Source organism: Nicotiana tomentosiformis, chromosome 6, assembly GCF_000390325.3.
Source record: "Nicotiana tomentosiformis chromosome 6, ASM39032v3, whole genome shotgun sequence".
Taxonomy (NCBI): Eukaryota; Viridiplantae; Streptophyta; class Magnoliopsida; order Solanales; family Solanaceae; genus Nicotiana; species Nicotiana tomentosiformis.
This window is the reverse complement of record NC_090817.1, coordinates 10,278,853-10,294,324: the sequence shown is the minus strand read 5'-3', so window position 1 is coordinate 10,294,324 and position 15,472 is coordinate 10,278,853. Positions and strand designations below refer to the sequence as shown.

At 32.8% G+C, this 15,472-nt stretch overlaps 2 protein-coding genes across 2 annotated transcripts; both read right to left on the bottom strand.

Moving 5' to 3' along the window:
- Positions 1-740: 740 nt before the first annotated feature.
- On the bottom strand, positions 741-4,810 carry LOC104093033 (phosphatidylglycerophosphate phosphatase PTPMT2). Its single transcript, XM_009598741.4, has 6 exons — positions 4,389-4,810; positions 2,825-2,947; positions 1,932-2,025; positions 1,775-1,857; positions 1,335-1,424; positions 741-1,247 (listed from the first exon to the last, which is right to left on the bottom strand). Exons 1-6 carry the CDS (start codon positions 4,593-4,595, stop codon positions 993-995), a joined length of 852 nt encoding a protein of 283 aa, XP_009597036.1. The 5' UTR covers positions 4,596-4,810; the 3' UTR covers positions 741-992.
- A 4,301-nt stretch (positions 4,811-9,111) lies between these two features.
- Positions 9,112-14,683, bottom strand: LOC104093034 (uncharacterized). Its single transcript, XM_009598743.4, has 2 exons — positions 13,961-14,683; positions 9,112-10,462 (listed from the first exon to the last, which is right to left on the bottom strand). The coding sequence occupies exons 1-2, from the start codon at positions 14,557-14,559 to the stop codon at positions 9,802-9,804; spliced, it is 1,260 nt and encodes a 419-aa protein (XP_009597038.1). The 5' UTR covers positions 14,560-14,683; the 3' UTR covers positions 9,112-9,801.
- Between the last annotated feature and the right edge of the window lie 789 nt (positions 14,684-15,472).

Below are 15,472 nucleotides of genomic sequence, written 5' to 3'. Positions count from 1 at the left end.
ATTGATTGTGAAACTAGGACACCAGAAGTAACAATTTCATTATTAAATCTTTCTATAATAACAATAACAATAATAATAACAATAACAATAACAATAACAATAATAATAATAATTATTATTATTCTTTTTTTTTTTGGATTTATCTATGTGTCATACTATACCTTTTATCTTTTAGCTCCAGGAATACAACTTATGAACATATACTTATACTCACGGGCGAAGCTACGTGCAACCAAGGGTGGTCAACTGACCACCCTTTGCCGGAAAATTATACTTCGTATAAGGTAAAATATTACTTGTTATTGATTAAAAATAGGTTTTGAACACCCTTACTTAACCCACTGGCAAATATTTAAACACCCTTGTTGAATTTCCTGACTTCGTCACTGCTTATACTATACCTTCACAACGTAGGGATAAGGAATACGTACATACTACCCTCCCCAAACCCTACTTGTGGGAATATAATAGGTATGTTGTTGTTGTAGTACTCTTTAATTATTATTATTATTTTTTGTTTCCGCGCAATCTTAACATTGACATTCTTCAACTTTAACCGCCCCCCACATGGGGTGAGGGAAAGGGATAGAAATAAGGAGAAGTAAAACTGGGATCTTATGTTAAGAGACTAAGGCAATTGGGAGAAGTGAAAGTAGACTTTGTTGCTGGTCTGTTTCTCTTCCTAATTAGAGATGATAAAACAAAGGTATTACTGTTTGCTGGTAGTGTGCTTAATCCACTCTCAGAATAAGTCTGTATTCAAGCCCTTTCTTATGGGAAGAGTATAATTATGCAATATTTACAAATAAAAACAAAAGTCATACTCTGTACATGTTTACACAATGTTGAAGGACTCTTCAACTGTTTTTTTTTTCTATTCATAATCCCTTGATGTTCACTCTGAAGCACAGATTCAAAGATATAAAACTCTTTCTGACCTTATTTTAGCAGTGGTCTTCTGTACAAGGTAGCTGCTGCTGATGAGTGTGCGATTAGCAGGCACGTGCCTCGGTCAGTTGCCTGGTAACAGGTCCACAACCACCTGATACTTTCAAGGATGCAAAGAGGCAGGATAATCTAGCTATCATCGGCTGTGTTCTTGCTATTCGAGGCACAAGGGCTAGTTCCTTGCCATGACTATCATCCGAAGAACTATGATATCCTTCAAGATCTGCTTTAGTGATCAATACAGCATCACTAGAGAGCGCAGAAGATGCCATTCTTTGCTGCTTGAATTCTTGAACAGCCTGTTTAACATAGATATATTAACGTGCAGATAAATATCCTATGTTGCACCAGTGGAGCAGGTAAGTAACTCAAAGATTCTTCTTTACCTTCCACTGAGAAGGAGCCAATAAAACTCTAGGTCTTCTGGAGCGAACAAATTCCAGGGCAGCACGAGGAGTCATGTGCTTATATTCCACCTAAATTAGTGAATGCATCAACCCTTTACACAATCCAAAGATCGCTAAAAGTGTTGAAAGTAAAAAAATTACTCCCTCGGTCCCATTTTATGTGATGCACTTTGACTAGACACAAGGTTTAAGAAACAAGGAAAGACTCAAGAAACTTGTGACCTAAAATAAGTCATAGATATTTGTGTGGCTATAAATCAACTTATTAAAGGTAAACTAGGAAGTTTGAAGTCAAATTGTTTTTTAATATAGAAAGGCATCATTCATAAATTAGAATAGAGGGAGTACTAAATTAGCTTGCCTGAAAAGCATTATCCTCACAGAAAACAAATGGCTTTATATTAGGTAAAGGCAACTACCAAATAGCACAGCACAATGGTTGTGCTCCTTCCCCTTCCGGCTTTGCAATGTACATATGTAGTCTGGCCAATGGACGCATTCCCTGCAACAAAAAAGCAAATAAGTGAGGAAAAGCCACAGTATGACAGAGAAGATATTTAAACAACAATCACTCACTGCGAATAAAATCTACTGCTCGGTTTATATCCACGAAAGAGGGTGCAAAAAGATAATCTCTGGTAGGAATAACGAGATGGTCTATCCCATGGGCCTGAAATCACAGAGTAAAAGAGATGTAAATACACCTAAAGAAATAAAACTATGAATAATGACAACTCTTTTGACTTTTTCCCTCAAAAAAGTAAGTTCTCTACATGCTTTAACTGGAAACACATTTCTGCGACCCATTATCAACAATATCAGATTAAGTTGGAAAAGAAAGAATCAAACAAATTGCAAAGGTTATCATTGAATTTCTCGCAGATGTCGCCCTCTACAGTGCAATGTAGGCTCAGGAATGGGCGAGAGGGGAGAAGCTGCTTCATCTCTTTATGTAACACAACGAAAGGTGCTGGAACCCTAGTCTACCTCAGATAGTGGATACTGGAATATCAGAAGAGAGAAACACTTACTGATTGATACTGAATGAGATCAGAAAAGTGTCAAGGATAGAAATTCTTACTACCTACCGACAGAGGATGTGTCAAAATGTCATTGTGGATATTCAGAGCAACTCCCTGAAGATTGTATCATGCCATTGGCAACAAAGAATACTTCTTTTTTGGGGCAAATAACACAACACTAATTTCAGACTTCAGACTAAAAACAAAAAATGATAACTTGCAATATGCACACACAAACTACAACAAAAAAGCTCCATAGCAATTCAAAACTGAGCTATATAAGAAATGAACATCCTTGTCTGAAAGCTTTCCAGGAAGAAAAAGCTTAAAGACAATGTACCAGTCCTATAATGACTACCGATAGCTATCCAATTAACGATACTTGATTACAAATTACAATAATCAAATACAGAAAAATGGATGATATTCTATATAGATATCACTCACATGGTACAATGATGATGGTACCAAAGTTTCATAAGGTTCATTCAGCGTTATTACACCACCAACACCAAGCTGCTTCAACCGAGGGACATCCGAGGGAAATGGAACTGCTCCAAGGAGGAGAAACTGGATAAACCAAGAAACAAAGTCACAAATGCATACGACCTTAACATATTAAGCTTAGTATAAATTTATTTTGGGGGGGTCGGCAGCAGGGCGAGGCAAATTCCTTCTCCAGAGTTGCGAAGGGCAAACAACTAAAAACTAGGAAGAGACATTCAACATGAATTGCCCTTCCATTTGGTTGTTGTCCCTTACGATGCTAATATTATTTTTCTGGTTTCTGTTATTGTTACGGATCTACTGTCTCCCTTTTTATTGAACCGAGGGTCTCCCCGAAATAGCCTCTATACCCCTCCAAGGTAGAGGTAAGGTCTGCGTACACTCTACCCTCCCCAGACCCCACTAGTGGGATTCTACTGGGTTGTTGTTGTTGTAGACATTCAACATGACTTGCCATATTACAAGCTTCAAAAATCTTATTACACATTAAACTTCTCATTTTATCTGTAATGAGAAGCTTTTACAAGTCACACAAATGTTATGCTTAAGACCACAAACTTCAAAAGTCTTGTTACACATCAAACTATTCATTTTATCGTAAATTAAAAACTTTTATCGTCACACTAATATTATGTTTAAGGCCTTACTACACATTAAACTTCTCATTTTTATGTTTAAGGCCTTACTACACATTAAACTTCTCATTTTTATGTTTAAGGCCTTACTACACATTAAACTTCTCATTTTTATCCTTAATGAGAACTATTTTTAGACACCAATATTAAGTTTAAGACCTTCCATATTAAACTTCTCATTGTACTCTTAATTAGAAGTATTTATAACTACACAAATATTATGTTTAAAACTGACCACAACTTCAAAAACCTTATAGCCCCACAAATATTAATGACATATCTAAAACCATAAGTTTATTTCAAAAGTATTCCTTCTTTTCTTAAATTCTGTTTGCAAGAGTCAACCTATGTCATATAGATTATCTCACTTTGTTCCAATTTAAGTGATGCACTTTTTGTTTATCTGTACCAACTTGAATGATATTCCATCCGTCTCAAATTATATGTCGTATTTCTCTTTTACACGTCTCTTAAGAAACATTAATTAGGAGGGATTTTAGACTATTTTATCCTTATTTATGTCTTAAGCTATGATCTCTCTTCATTGAATATTTACTATATTTATGTGCTATCTCAATTTTCAATAATAATTACTATTAAGGGTAAAATAGAAAAAATATAATTTATTTTATCTTGAACTTCCAAAAAATAATTAATTTGAGATTACTATTTTTAGAAATCACACGGATAATTTGAGATGGAGTAAGTAACTTTATATATATAAAAATAATTTAACTTTAAATTTCTAAGCTTATATAGTAATAACATATTTAAAACCACAAGTTTCAAAATTTTATTTCTTTCTTAAAACTCTATGCAGAGCAAACTATGTCACATAAATTGTAACGAAGCGCAGGAAAAAGTCAAACCTGATCAATTTGATCCCACCATCTGAACTCCGATTGAATTTTGTTGCGAAAAACATTGTATAAAAGGGTCGGGTAAAAAAGGATCCGAGCCCCGGCTCCGACCAACGCTCTTTTAGCATCAACACCAACAACAATCACCCGTTTCTCAGTATTTATACAATTGCCATCACCTTCCATTAACGACTCATCCAAATCCACTATCTTCATTTCCACTAATAAACTGATCAGAACAGCTAAAGATCAAACCCTAAATTGATCAAATCGAAAACTTGCGGGGCAATTTGGTGATTATTGGAAATAGAGAAATCGAGAAGAGAGAGTTGTACGGACCATTGATCGTGTTTTTTGAGAAGAAAAAAAAGGATCAAAGAGCAGAAGCTAGTCAAAAGTGTGGAAAAGAAGAGCAGTGGAAAAGTTGATAATTGAGGCCTGGAATTAAGGATAATTACAGAAATAGACAGATTAGGAACTGTCACGTGAGTTGCATGTGACTAAGAAGAATTGATAAGTAGATAAGAGGAATAAAGTTAATTTTTAAGAGAATTAAGAATAATATCTTTAGGCCTCCTTTGTTTCTTTAAATATTAAGACATCTTAATCTAAATACATATCTAAATATGAAAATGTGTATTAAAAGATTAAGACATCTGAATATGAATACACATTTTAATATTAAAATATAAATTAAGATCTGAATACTAAATGATTAAGACTGTTTGTTTTTTTAATATCTGAATATATAAAATTTATCGTTATTTAAAAATTAATAAATATAAAATTTAAATAAAATACTAATTAATCTAATAGTGGTGATTCTAGGCAGTAGCTAATGGCAATTGGTAGCGATTGCAATTATGATTGAGGGTGATGGTGGTGGATGGTGATAGTTAATAATGGTAGGTAGTGGTGGTAGTTGTGGTTGTGATTGAGTAAGGGGATGGTGGGTGGTGGTAATTTATAATGGTGGACATTGCCGACTATGATTATTGACGGTGATAGGTTGGTTGGTTGTGGTAGTTGAGCTAGGTGAGTGTGTGGTTATGGTTGAGGTTGATGATGGTTGAGGTTGATGGTGGTGGGGGCGATGGGTGGTGGGGGTGGTAGCGGCTACGGTTGAGGATGGTGGTGGTGGTAGTAGTTGATAATGGTAAGCGGTGGCGGCAATTAGTTATGAATGTGTATGATAGCATCTTAATGAAAATAAATCTTTGCTATAGATCTTAATCATACACACCTATTCAGACTCGTTAAGTGGTTGTGAAGTAAAAAAAATACTTAATGATTGAGATCTAATGGTTAAGACCCAGAATTTAAAAACAAACGCACTTAATGTCTGAGATCTGAATGATTAAGATTCAAATCTCCATTAAGTGCAAACAAATGAGGCCTTATTATCATGAGAAACTTGCGGCCATTCGAGTCAAAGTCTTGGAACACCTTGGTCTCGGGTTGGCTCAGGGTTAATTTTTTGTTAACTTTTATAATTTTAATAAAGATCGAAGTTTTATTGTTTGGAGTTAGTTTTTATAGTTTTATTTGACTTCCTTATGAGTAGTAAATATGGCAATAAGAAAGATCAAATTCATTAGTATTTTTTCATTACGAATAGTTAATAGGGACACTTACACAAATATCCAAAATAAGTCTTAACTTACCAACCTCTAGCCATTAGTCATAAACTTACCAAAATTAGCCAAGTACATATAAAAATTGAAAAATCAAATAAATAAGATTCTTTCTCTCAAAGAACCACATGCAAAAATCATCTTCCATATTTTTAAGCATGTTTAACAACATTAGGTGCAAGACGGAAAGGAAATTTTATGGATGAGGTAGCAAATAAGGTGATGAAATACAAAAAAATATATACAATATTCCAAAAATCTAACCAAAAAGGGAACTTTTTCAATGGGTATAGTTGAAATTCATTGAAAACATATAGATAAGTCAATATATAAAATTTGAGGAAGATTGGAGGTGATTTGGACTGGTTTTGTATCAAAATTCGTAATTAAATCGAGTTCAAAAAATTCTTCTGCGACACATGTATCAAACATGTATCACGCATGTATCTCACACACATGGATATACATGTGATACACAAATGATACACAGTGTGATACATATATCATTGTTTTTCATGTTCAGTTTTTAATTCGAATTTTCAATTCAAACCACCTCAAAACTTCACCAAATCATCCCAAAACCGAGATTCAAGCTCCTTAAGATGTACCGAATCTATTATAATAACACCACTCAAAAGAAAGCAAAATTTTGACATATTTTTTGCTACAAATAGCTAATTGGCTAATATTAGTAATATTTGGCTAATATTAGTAATATTTTATGAATTGACCAATATTTGTAATGAGTTACTTATAAATGGACATAGCTGGTAGTTTCCCTAGTTAATTGGGGAATAGGAAAGATCAAATTCATTTATATTAACCGCAATAGGGGGAGTTAATGAATATTTTAAAATCGATTAAACCGACCGAACCGTACCGTACCGAACCGGTTTTTAGGTTTGTTTTAATAAAACCGTAAGTTTTTATATAAATCTATAATCGCACAGAATAAATTTAGATGTAAAAAATATATTTATATATTAATTTTAAAAATAATAAAACATTAAAAAATTTCTTGGTCTTGGAATTATGAAAACAGTTACAAGCCAAGAAGTAATTAAACTCAAAATTTTAATTTCTAAACCTATTATGCTACTCTTATTGAAACTAAATTATTTCCAACATATTCAATAGCAAGCTAAGACACAAGTTATTGTAGAGATTATGAGCAGCAAACGACAATGTATTGAATATGTTTCCTTTCGTATGATTTAGATTTATCTTTTTGAATATTCAATTTTCTATAGACTTTATCATTGAGTCTCAGTCCCACCTTGGTTAATATCTTTCCACTCGTGTGATTTATATTTTCTTTGTATTAATTTGCTTAGTTTCTTTTACGCTGATGTGGAATAGTTGATGGATCTATACTCTAGCCATCTTTCATATTTTCTTAATACATCACCCTTTCAAATGTAAAAATATTAAGAAAGCTTTATTAAATCTTATAAAAGTACGTATGTTATTGTATTCTACTCATACTAGTGACTTTTACATCACATAAAAAAAAATACCAAAAATTAACCGAACCGTACCGTACCGAAGAGAAACCGATATGGTTAGGACGGTTTTTAAAAGTTCAATTTTGGTTATACATAATAGAATAACCGAAAAATTGATGTGGTACGAATTTTACAAGATAACCGGTCGAACCGAACCATTTACACCCCTAGACCGCAAGACGCACATATTATCTATTACAAATGTTCTTTTAGTTATTAATTTCTGATCATACGGATCAATTAGTATAAACTTTTTAAAACTCAAATAAATATTACTATAATATGTGTGATGTATGAAATAAAATATAAATTTGGGGTATTATCACTTTTAACCCGCGCCAGAAATTATTTACATTCGCTAGCCGAAAAAATGTATAAAATTTATATATAACATACAAAATGTATATATATACAAAAAAAAATATATATTTTCGCCTATTATTTTAAGAGCGGCTATACAATGTCATTTTCTCTTCAATATTTGAGTTCAAGTTGAAAAATGAAGAAGCTTTTGGGCCTAAATAAGCTCAATGCAAGTACAAAAACAAAAAGGAAAATGACATTGTATAGTCATTTTTAAAATAATAATATCTTTTTGTAAATATAGACATTATAAAAAATATACAAATTTTAGACATTTTTTTAACTATCGGATATAAATAGTTTTGACCACGGGCTAAAAATATTCTTTGCCCGAAACGAAACAAACCCGTGATTGGGCTTTGGTTGTCCACTATTATTGACCACGGACTAGCTTAATACAAAATATTTTTTTTCGACATTTTGAATATGTTATATTTAACTTAATTCTCCTAATAAATAATTTCGACCCTAGGTTAAAAGTGATCTTTGCACAAATAAAGTTTTATTGGGTTACAACTTACATAGTCAGGCATAACAAACTTATCTACGGCTTTTGACACTTGATAGAGAATTACCATCTCCATTTTCAAATATAACTCAGAATATTAAAGCATGTACATAATTGATGTTAAGGGATTCAGTAAAATATCATCCAATATATTTGGGTCAACTTAATATGTAGATATCAAAACTTTAGATAAATATTTCTACAAAAAAAAAAAACAATAAGTAAGCGAAAATCTGAAACAAAAGAATTTTTTCGCTTAACGTACAAAGGTTCTACTTATATATTTGTTATTTCGGTTTCGCTTGATCATTAGTTAATAAGAAGTTAAAAGTATATTTTTGGTTGCCAGAAAGAATACGGTAGATTCTACTTATATATTTGTTGTTTCTGCTTCGCTTGATCATTAGTTAATGAGAAGTTAAGAGTACATCTTTACTTGCCAGAAAAAGTACTATTCCATTTGTAGACCGGGACTTCAATCACTCACCAACTCACCTATCATCAAATCACCAACTTCCTTAATCTAACGACATTGGACAATGTCAGCTTGGATATATGAAATTTCTTGCTTGAAATAAAATTAAGAAAATTTCTAATGATAATAATTAATATTAGGTTGGCAACATCTGTAAAAAGAACTAAACAAAAATAAAGGGGTTGGGGTGGAGAAATACTTGTATTGGGAGAGCACAACCAACTTAAAAATTACAACATATCCCGTATAATCCCACAACTTGAAAATTATGAATATAATAAAAGAATGAACAAATATTAAAGAACAAATCAATCATTTGTTTATACATATTTATATCTGTAATAAAAAAAATTTATACAAATCAACATGGTTGAGAAGTAACCAAAGAAAAAAGAGTACCCCTGAATGGTTATCTATTAACAGAATCCATCACCTTAAGAAACTGAGCCTGCAAAAGGAGAGTTGATTTCCAAAGAGGATTACAAAAAATAAAGAATGTTTTCTTTCTGAAAGAATAATAAATATTTAGTATGTGTTACAAACTATGTTGTCCGGATCCTCCAAAATGCCGTCAAGTATGTCCAAGATCCATCAAAAGTAATGTCTTTTTGAAGATTCGACATGTGTGCGACGATATTTTGAAGGATTCAAGCAACATAGGTTAAAAATCAGCTATAGGAAGAAAAAGGGCATCTTTCATGCTCAAACCAGGGTATTTTTTTGGTCATCACTGCAAGTGAATGAAAGAATATATAGTAGGGTTAGAGTGCTTCCCCTGATTCGAGGGTCTATCAGAAACAAACTCTCTACCTTCACAAGGTAGGGGTAAGGCTGCGTACACACTACTACCCTCCTCAGACCTCACTTGTGCGATTACACTGGGTTTGTTATTGTCATTGTTGTTGTATAGTAGGGCTAGAGCTTTGTTAACCAAGTTTTAGAAGTATGATTCTTGATCATCATGGCAAAGTTCCTTCCTAAGTTTTTGAGAGAAAAGCCTACAAGCATCCATACTAAGATCAATGGCAGCCGAAAGCGCGACAAATAAAGCAGCATCAGCCATACATTTTACATGTTGCACCCCAACTTGAACCGTCGGAACACTGGTCTTGCCTTCACCTTCCACAGTTGACACCATCACAAATCCGCGAATTGGCGAATTTGAGCTCAGTACAGAGTCTTTCACTGTATTGTCAATGCAAAATTGTCCACCTTTTTTCATGCTCATTGTGCCTTCAGCTATTGGTATAGCAGCACTAGTAAGGCCAGTATCAGTAACAAGTTCAAATTTGTAACCAAGTCCATCAACTGGTCCTCTTTCTCTCCACGCCTCGAGTCGACCCCACGGCTTCCAGCTACTAACAGAAGCACCATTTGGCCTGAGGATGAGCCATGCACCGGCGTTTGATCGCGAAACGCGATCAGAACCCGGAGATGGTACAAATGGTGTGATCATTGATGCTGCTGCAACAGCAGATCCTGAAAGGTCATAGATTATTATCATCCACCCTTTTCTTTCCTTTCCTGTTCTGTCCTTTTCTCCAGAAAATGTTCTCATCCAACCTCTATTGTTTAAGTTAAAATCAGATGGAAGAGATCTGTACAGACACAACAGAGAGAAAAACTCAGCTTAGAGACCACTTATGAACAAAGTTAATAACTAGAACATATTTAAGAGTTAAATTTCTGTGCAATACAGAGTGACAAGTTTATAATTTCTTTATTCCATTAGATTAAGATGACAATATGACATGTAACAACAAGTAGGAGCAGAGCTACAACTGACGAAGGCAGAGGCGGACTCAGGATTTTGAAGGTGGCGACGGCACATGAGTGGACTACCCAACTACTGTCCCCATCAGACTTTTGATCATAAGGGTTTCAAACAAAATATATGACGGTTTTCAACATATAAACACATCGATAATTTTGCCGAGGTTAACGGATTCCGATAACCCCTCTACTCCACACATAGGACCGCCTCTGGACGAAGGATGTTCATTATTTCTGTATTTTATGAGATTAAGATGACATTTAACAACAGATAAAGAACGAAGCTTCAGTCGGCGAAAGATGGTCAGTTTATCAGTCAAATAATATTTTTACAAATATGTTAAATCTTAGACACCCTTAGTGAAATTCCTGACTAGACAGTAAGGTAGGTAACATGTTACTTATAACATGATAAAAAACATTGATAGTAAAAAATATTAAAACAAAAGTCAGTGTATTTAATAAATCCATAAATTGATGCTAAAACAAATGGTGGATCCGAACTAAACAGATAGTCAAAGAAGAATATTAACCAGTTGATGGAGAATTTGGAACCAAATCTTTGCACATGGGAAGGGAATCAATGGTGGTTAACTTTTGTCTGTTGATTAAACTAAATCTGCTGAATGGAAATTATCTAATCTCTGTCATTAATGCATAATCGAACTTGATAAAAAGTTAATTGGTTGGACCGATAATGTGTTATAAGTATAACATAAGGGAATAAAATCGTAAGATATCTTTAATCAACTTTATAATATCTCTACATGCCAAGGGTCAAGACAAAACCTAATAAAGAATTATCCATTAAAAAGAACAGAATAATTAATCTAGTGTATCAGTAAATGCATGAGATGATTATTATAGCAAACAGTTGTACAAACGACAAGAGGACTAATGGGATCATCACTTGGAAGTCATGGTGTAGATCTAATTGGTATAAGCCTCACAAATAAATAAATAAATAAATAGTACAGTACAATTTCAACAAACAGTTTGAACTTTGAAGTGATTTTAACTTCTATACACTGTAATAACAACAATATTATACCCAGTATAGTCTTACAAGTGGGGTCTGAAGGATGAAAGATTATTTCCGATAGAAATCCGGCTCAAAATAAGTATACCTTTTAAAAAATATTAAACTATAGATAAATGCAGGTAACTAACTATGTTAAGTAAGTTCACTAACCTGAAAAATTAGTATTTGCTACTCCTTCCGTTCCAATTTATGTGAACCTATTTGACTAGACACGGAGTTTAAGAAAAAACGAAGATTTTTGGAATTTGTGGTCCTAAACAATTCAAAAAGAGGCCCATAGTATTTGTGTGGCTATAAAAGCTTCTCATTAAAGGTAGAATTGTAAGTTTAAGCAAAATTTAAAAAGGGGTCATTCTTTTTGGAACGGACAAAAAAGAAAATAGGTTCACATAAACTGGAACGGAGGTAGTATAACATATTAAAATGCACCGATACCATAAATTCTTATTACGTTATTAGCGTGAATAACGTAACGACTATTTAGCCGTATGTACGTTAAATCCTTCCAACAAAGCCTTGACAAAATTGACCAAGTGAAAGTAGGATTTACGAAAATATTACAAGAATAGTACTCCTTCTCTCCAGAGACAGTTTAATTATTCGATCATTTTCGATGGTCCCATAATTTACAGTCCCCACGACAAATTTCTCCAAGAAAGCGTTCTTGTGTCGACCGTAAGTATAAAAAATGATCTAAAAATATCTCTCGTTATATTATTGGGTTATTTATACCCATGCAGTCATACTTTGATTCAAATATACTCATCGTTTAAATGGAGGGACACGTGTCATCGTCCTATTGGTCAATTCTAAATATCTCCTAATTAATTAAAAAAACTCACTACCCATATCCGAAAAATATTTGTTTTTTTGTAAAAACTGGAAGAAACTGAAATTATTTTTACTAAAAACTGAAAAAAATATTTTTTTTTTCAGTTTTTACAAAAAAAACTGCTTTAGAAAAAACTGAAAAATATTTTCTAAAACAATGTTTTTGTAAAAACTGAAAAAAGAAGAAGCTTAAAATCAACTTTCTAATGTAATTTTTTTTTGTAAAACCTGGAAAAAACTGAATTGTTTTTACTAAAAACTGAAAAAAAATGAAAATATTTTTTTTCTAGTTTTTACAAAAAAATTGCTTTTAAAAAAAGCTGAAAAATATTTTCTAAAATAATATTTTTGTAAAAACTGAAAAAAAACTAAAAAGTAATTTTCTAAAGCAATATTTTTGTAAAAACTAAAAAAACAAATATTTACTTTTTTTCAGATTTTAGTTAAAAATATTTCAATTTTTCCAGTTTTTAATTGCTTTAGAAAATTACTTTTCAGTTTTTACAAAAATATTGTTTTAGAAAATATTTTTCAGTTTTTTTAAAGCAGTTTTTTTTTTTGTAAAAACTGGGAAAAAAAATATTTTCGTTTTTTTCAGTTTTTAGTAAAACAAATTTAGTTTTTTCCAGTTTTTACAAAATTTACAAAAAAAAAAAAATCGGGTATGAGTAATGAGTCTTTTTAATTAATTAGGAGATATTTAGAATTGACCAACAGGACGATGACATGTGTCCCTCCGTTTAAATGAGGGCATATTTGAACACAAAGTATAACTGCAGGGGTATAGATAACCCAATAATATAATGAGGGATATTCTTAGACTATTTTTTAAAGTAAAGAGGTATATTTGACCCTTTGCCGTAAGTATAAAGATGTCAAGTAAAAAAAGACAAAGGAAATAATTTTTGTACACATATAACTTCTTTATAAATGACTTAATTATAAAATATTTTACAACCCTTCGGGTTGCCCAGTTTGTTTGTTTGTTTGTTTGTAGGGCGGTCATACGAATGACCTGAGATCGAATACCCCTTAATGCTTTTTGGGACAAGCCTGTCGCACATAGCTTGTTTACCCGGTGCGCACCAAGTGTAACGGATGCGGGTTTACTCATATAAAAAAAAGATATTTTACACTAGTGCGTAGAACTTAATCTCTAATTCTACAAATAAGAGAAATAACGAAAGATAAACCGCATTTAACTGTTCATAATAAGTGAATTTAATAACGTGAAAATGATAACTTATAACTGACAATAAAAAACAAAAAAATTACACCAGTATACTTGAACTTATTTTTAGGTTACAAATTCATAATACACTGTTTATAAAACTTAAATGTTCGTGAAAAAACAAAGCAGTAAGTTAAAGTGAATTAGTATAATCTTTATTTTAATATAAGTTTAAGTTAAATCCAATAAAAAATGCATAGTGTTGAGACGAAGACTTACCGCGAACGATTATTCCGATCAGCACTAAACTTGCAGCTAAAAACCGGCTGACTTCTATTCCCCTGAACCTGAAAAATCACCGGGCTACACTCCGGTTCACCACCAAACTGAAAAACAAACCGCGGGTCCGGTTCAGCTCGAACCACCAAATGTAACATCGCCACCGGTTTTTCTCCCGTACCTAACTTCATCCACCCATTCTGAAACACACGCGCCTCCGTATGCCCCCCAGTAAAATCAACACTCACCTGAACAGAACCAATCAACTTCCCCGAACTAAACCCGCACGTGCGACCCATACGTCCAGTAAAAATAGACACGTGTAAAGTAACCGGTTTGGTTGAGACACGACGGAGAGCGGCAGCGTCGAGGTGGAAACCGGCGGCGACGGCGGAGGAGTCTGGAGGAGAGGAGTCGGTTGAAGCGGGGGAGAGGGGCAGAATGGTAATTTGGGAAGGGAAGTTTTTGAGCTTGAGTTTTGCGTAACAGGGAGTTGTGGAAGGGTGGATTACGTGATGACCAGATGGTTTAGTTGCTGCTAATGGTAGTTTAAGAGCTAATGATTCGATTATTAAACGAACAAAAGGACATGGATCCATTGTAATTAACTTGTTTTCTTGTTTAATTTTGTTTCTTTGGTTTAGTGAACAGAAGTTTGAGGAGAGGAATAGATGAAAATGGCAATAGTAGTATGGAGCTTGGGAAACATCTATGTTTTCTGCAGTGGATGCATATAAAGTTATATATTTGCAAATCCCCCCCCCCCCCCAAACACCCAACCCACTCACCCTGGCTTTCTTGTATCTAATTTGCTTTCTTTAATTTTTTTTAATTTAAGTTGATTAAAATTATTTGTAATCGTATATATCGTCTACTATTAGTCACGATATGATTTTCATATCACAACGCACTCTATTAGTATTGTTACTGTTTTTCAATATTATTGTTCTTTTTGTTTGGGTTATCTAATACTTTTTTTTTTCTTTCAAAATTTTAATCATAGAGTCTTTATTCTTGTATTTTTTAAATTTATTTTAAAAATAATTTTTTTTAATTCGAGTGTCTATCGAAAACAACATATCTCACACGAAATAGGGGTACGGTCTGCATACACTTTACCTTTCACAAACTTCACCTGTGAGATTATATTATGTATGTTGTTGTTGTCGTCGTCTTTGTTATTGTAATGTAGTCTATTACGGTACTATTAACAAGTCACAAACCTCTGAATTTTGTACTTTTAAATATGGTATGACATTTACGTGGTTATAAAATATCAGAAATTTGTAGTATTAAATATTTGTGTGACAATAAAAACTTGTCATTAGATATAAAATGCAAAGTTTAAATTATTGTTTCCAAATTTAAAAAGAAATTATAATTTTGTATACATATCAAAAAAGAAAATTAGGTCACATAAGTTGAAATTGATGAAGTTGTATTTTCAATGTTTTTAAAGTGATTGATACTGGTATTTTTATGGTAAATACTTACTTGCACCCAATGTTTACA

What these genes read in the sequence shown, in the direction of transcription:
- LOC104093033 (XM_009598741.4), bottom strand. Translation starts at nt 4,595, where the DNA reads ATGAAGATAGTGGATTTGGATGAGTCGTTAATGGAAGGTGATGGCAAT. An exon ending in AGCAGTAGATTTTATTCGCA is followed by an intron (nt 1,858 to 1,931) that starts GTGAGTGATTGT and finishes TTTTTGTTGCAG; the next exon opens with GGAATGCGTCCATTGGCCAG. An exon ending in CCATTGTGCTGTGCTATTTG is followed by an intron (nt 1,425 to 1,774) that starts GTAGTTGCCTTT and finishes TCACTAATTTAG; the next exon opens with GTGGAATATAAGCACATGAC.
- LOC104093034 (XM_009598743.4), bottom strand. Translation starts at nt 14,559, where the DNA reads ATGGATCCATGTCCTTTTGTTCGTTTAATAATCGAATCATTAGCTCTT. An exon ending in GATCGGAATAATCGTTCGCG is followed by an intron (nt 10,463 to 13,960) that starts GTAAGTCTTCGT and finishes GTGTCTGTACAG; the next exon opens with ATCTCTTCCATCTGATTTTA.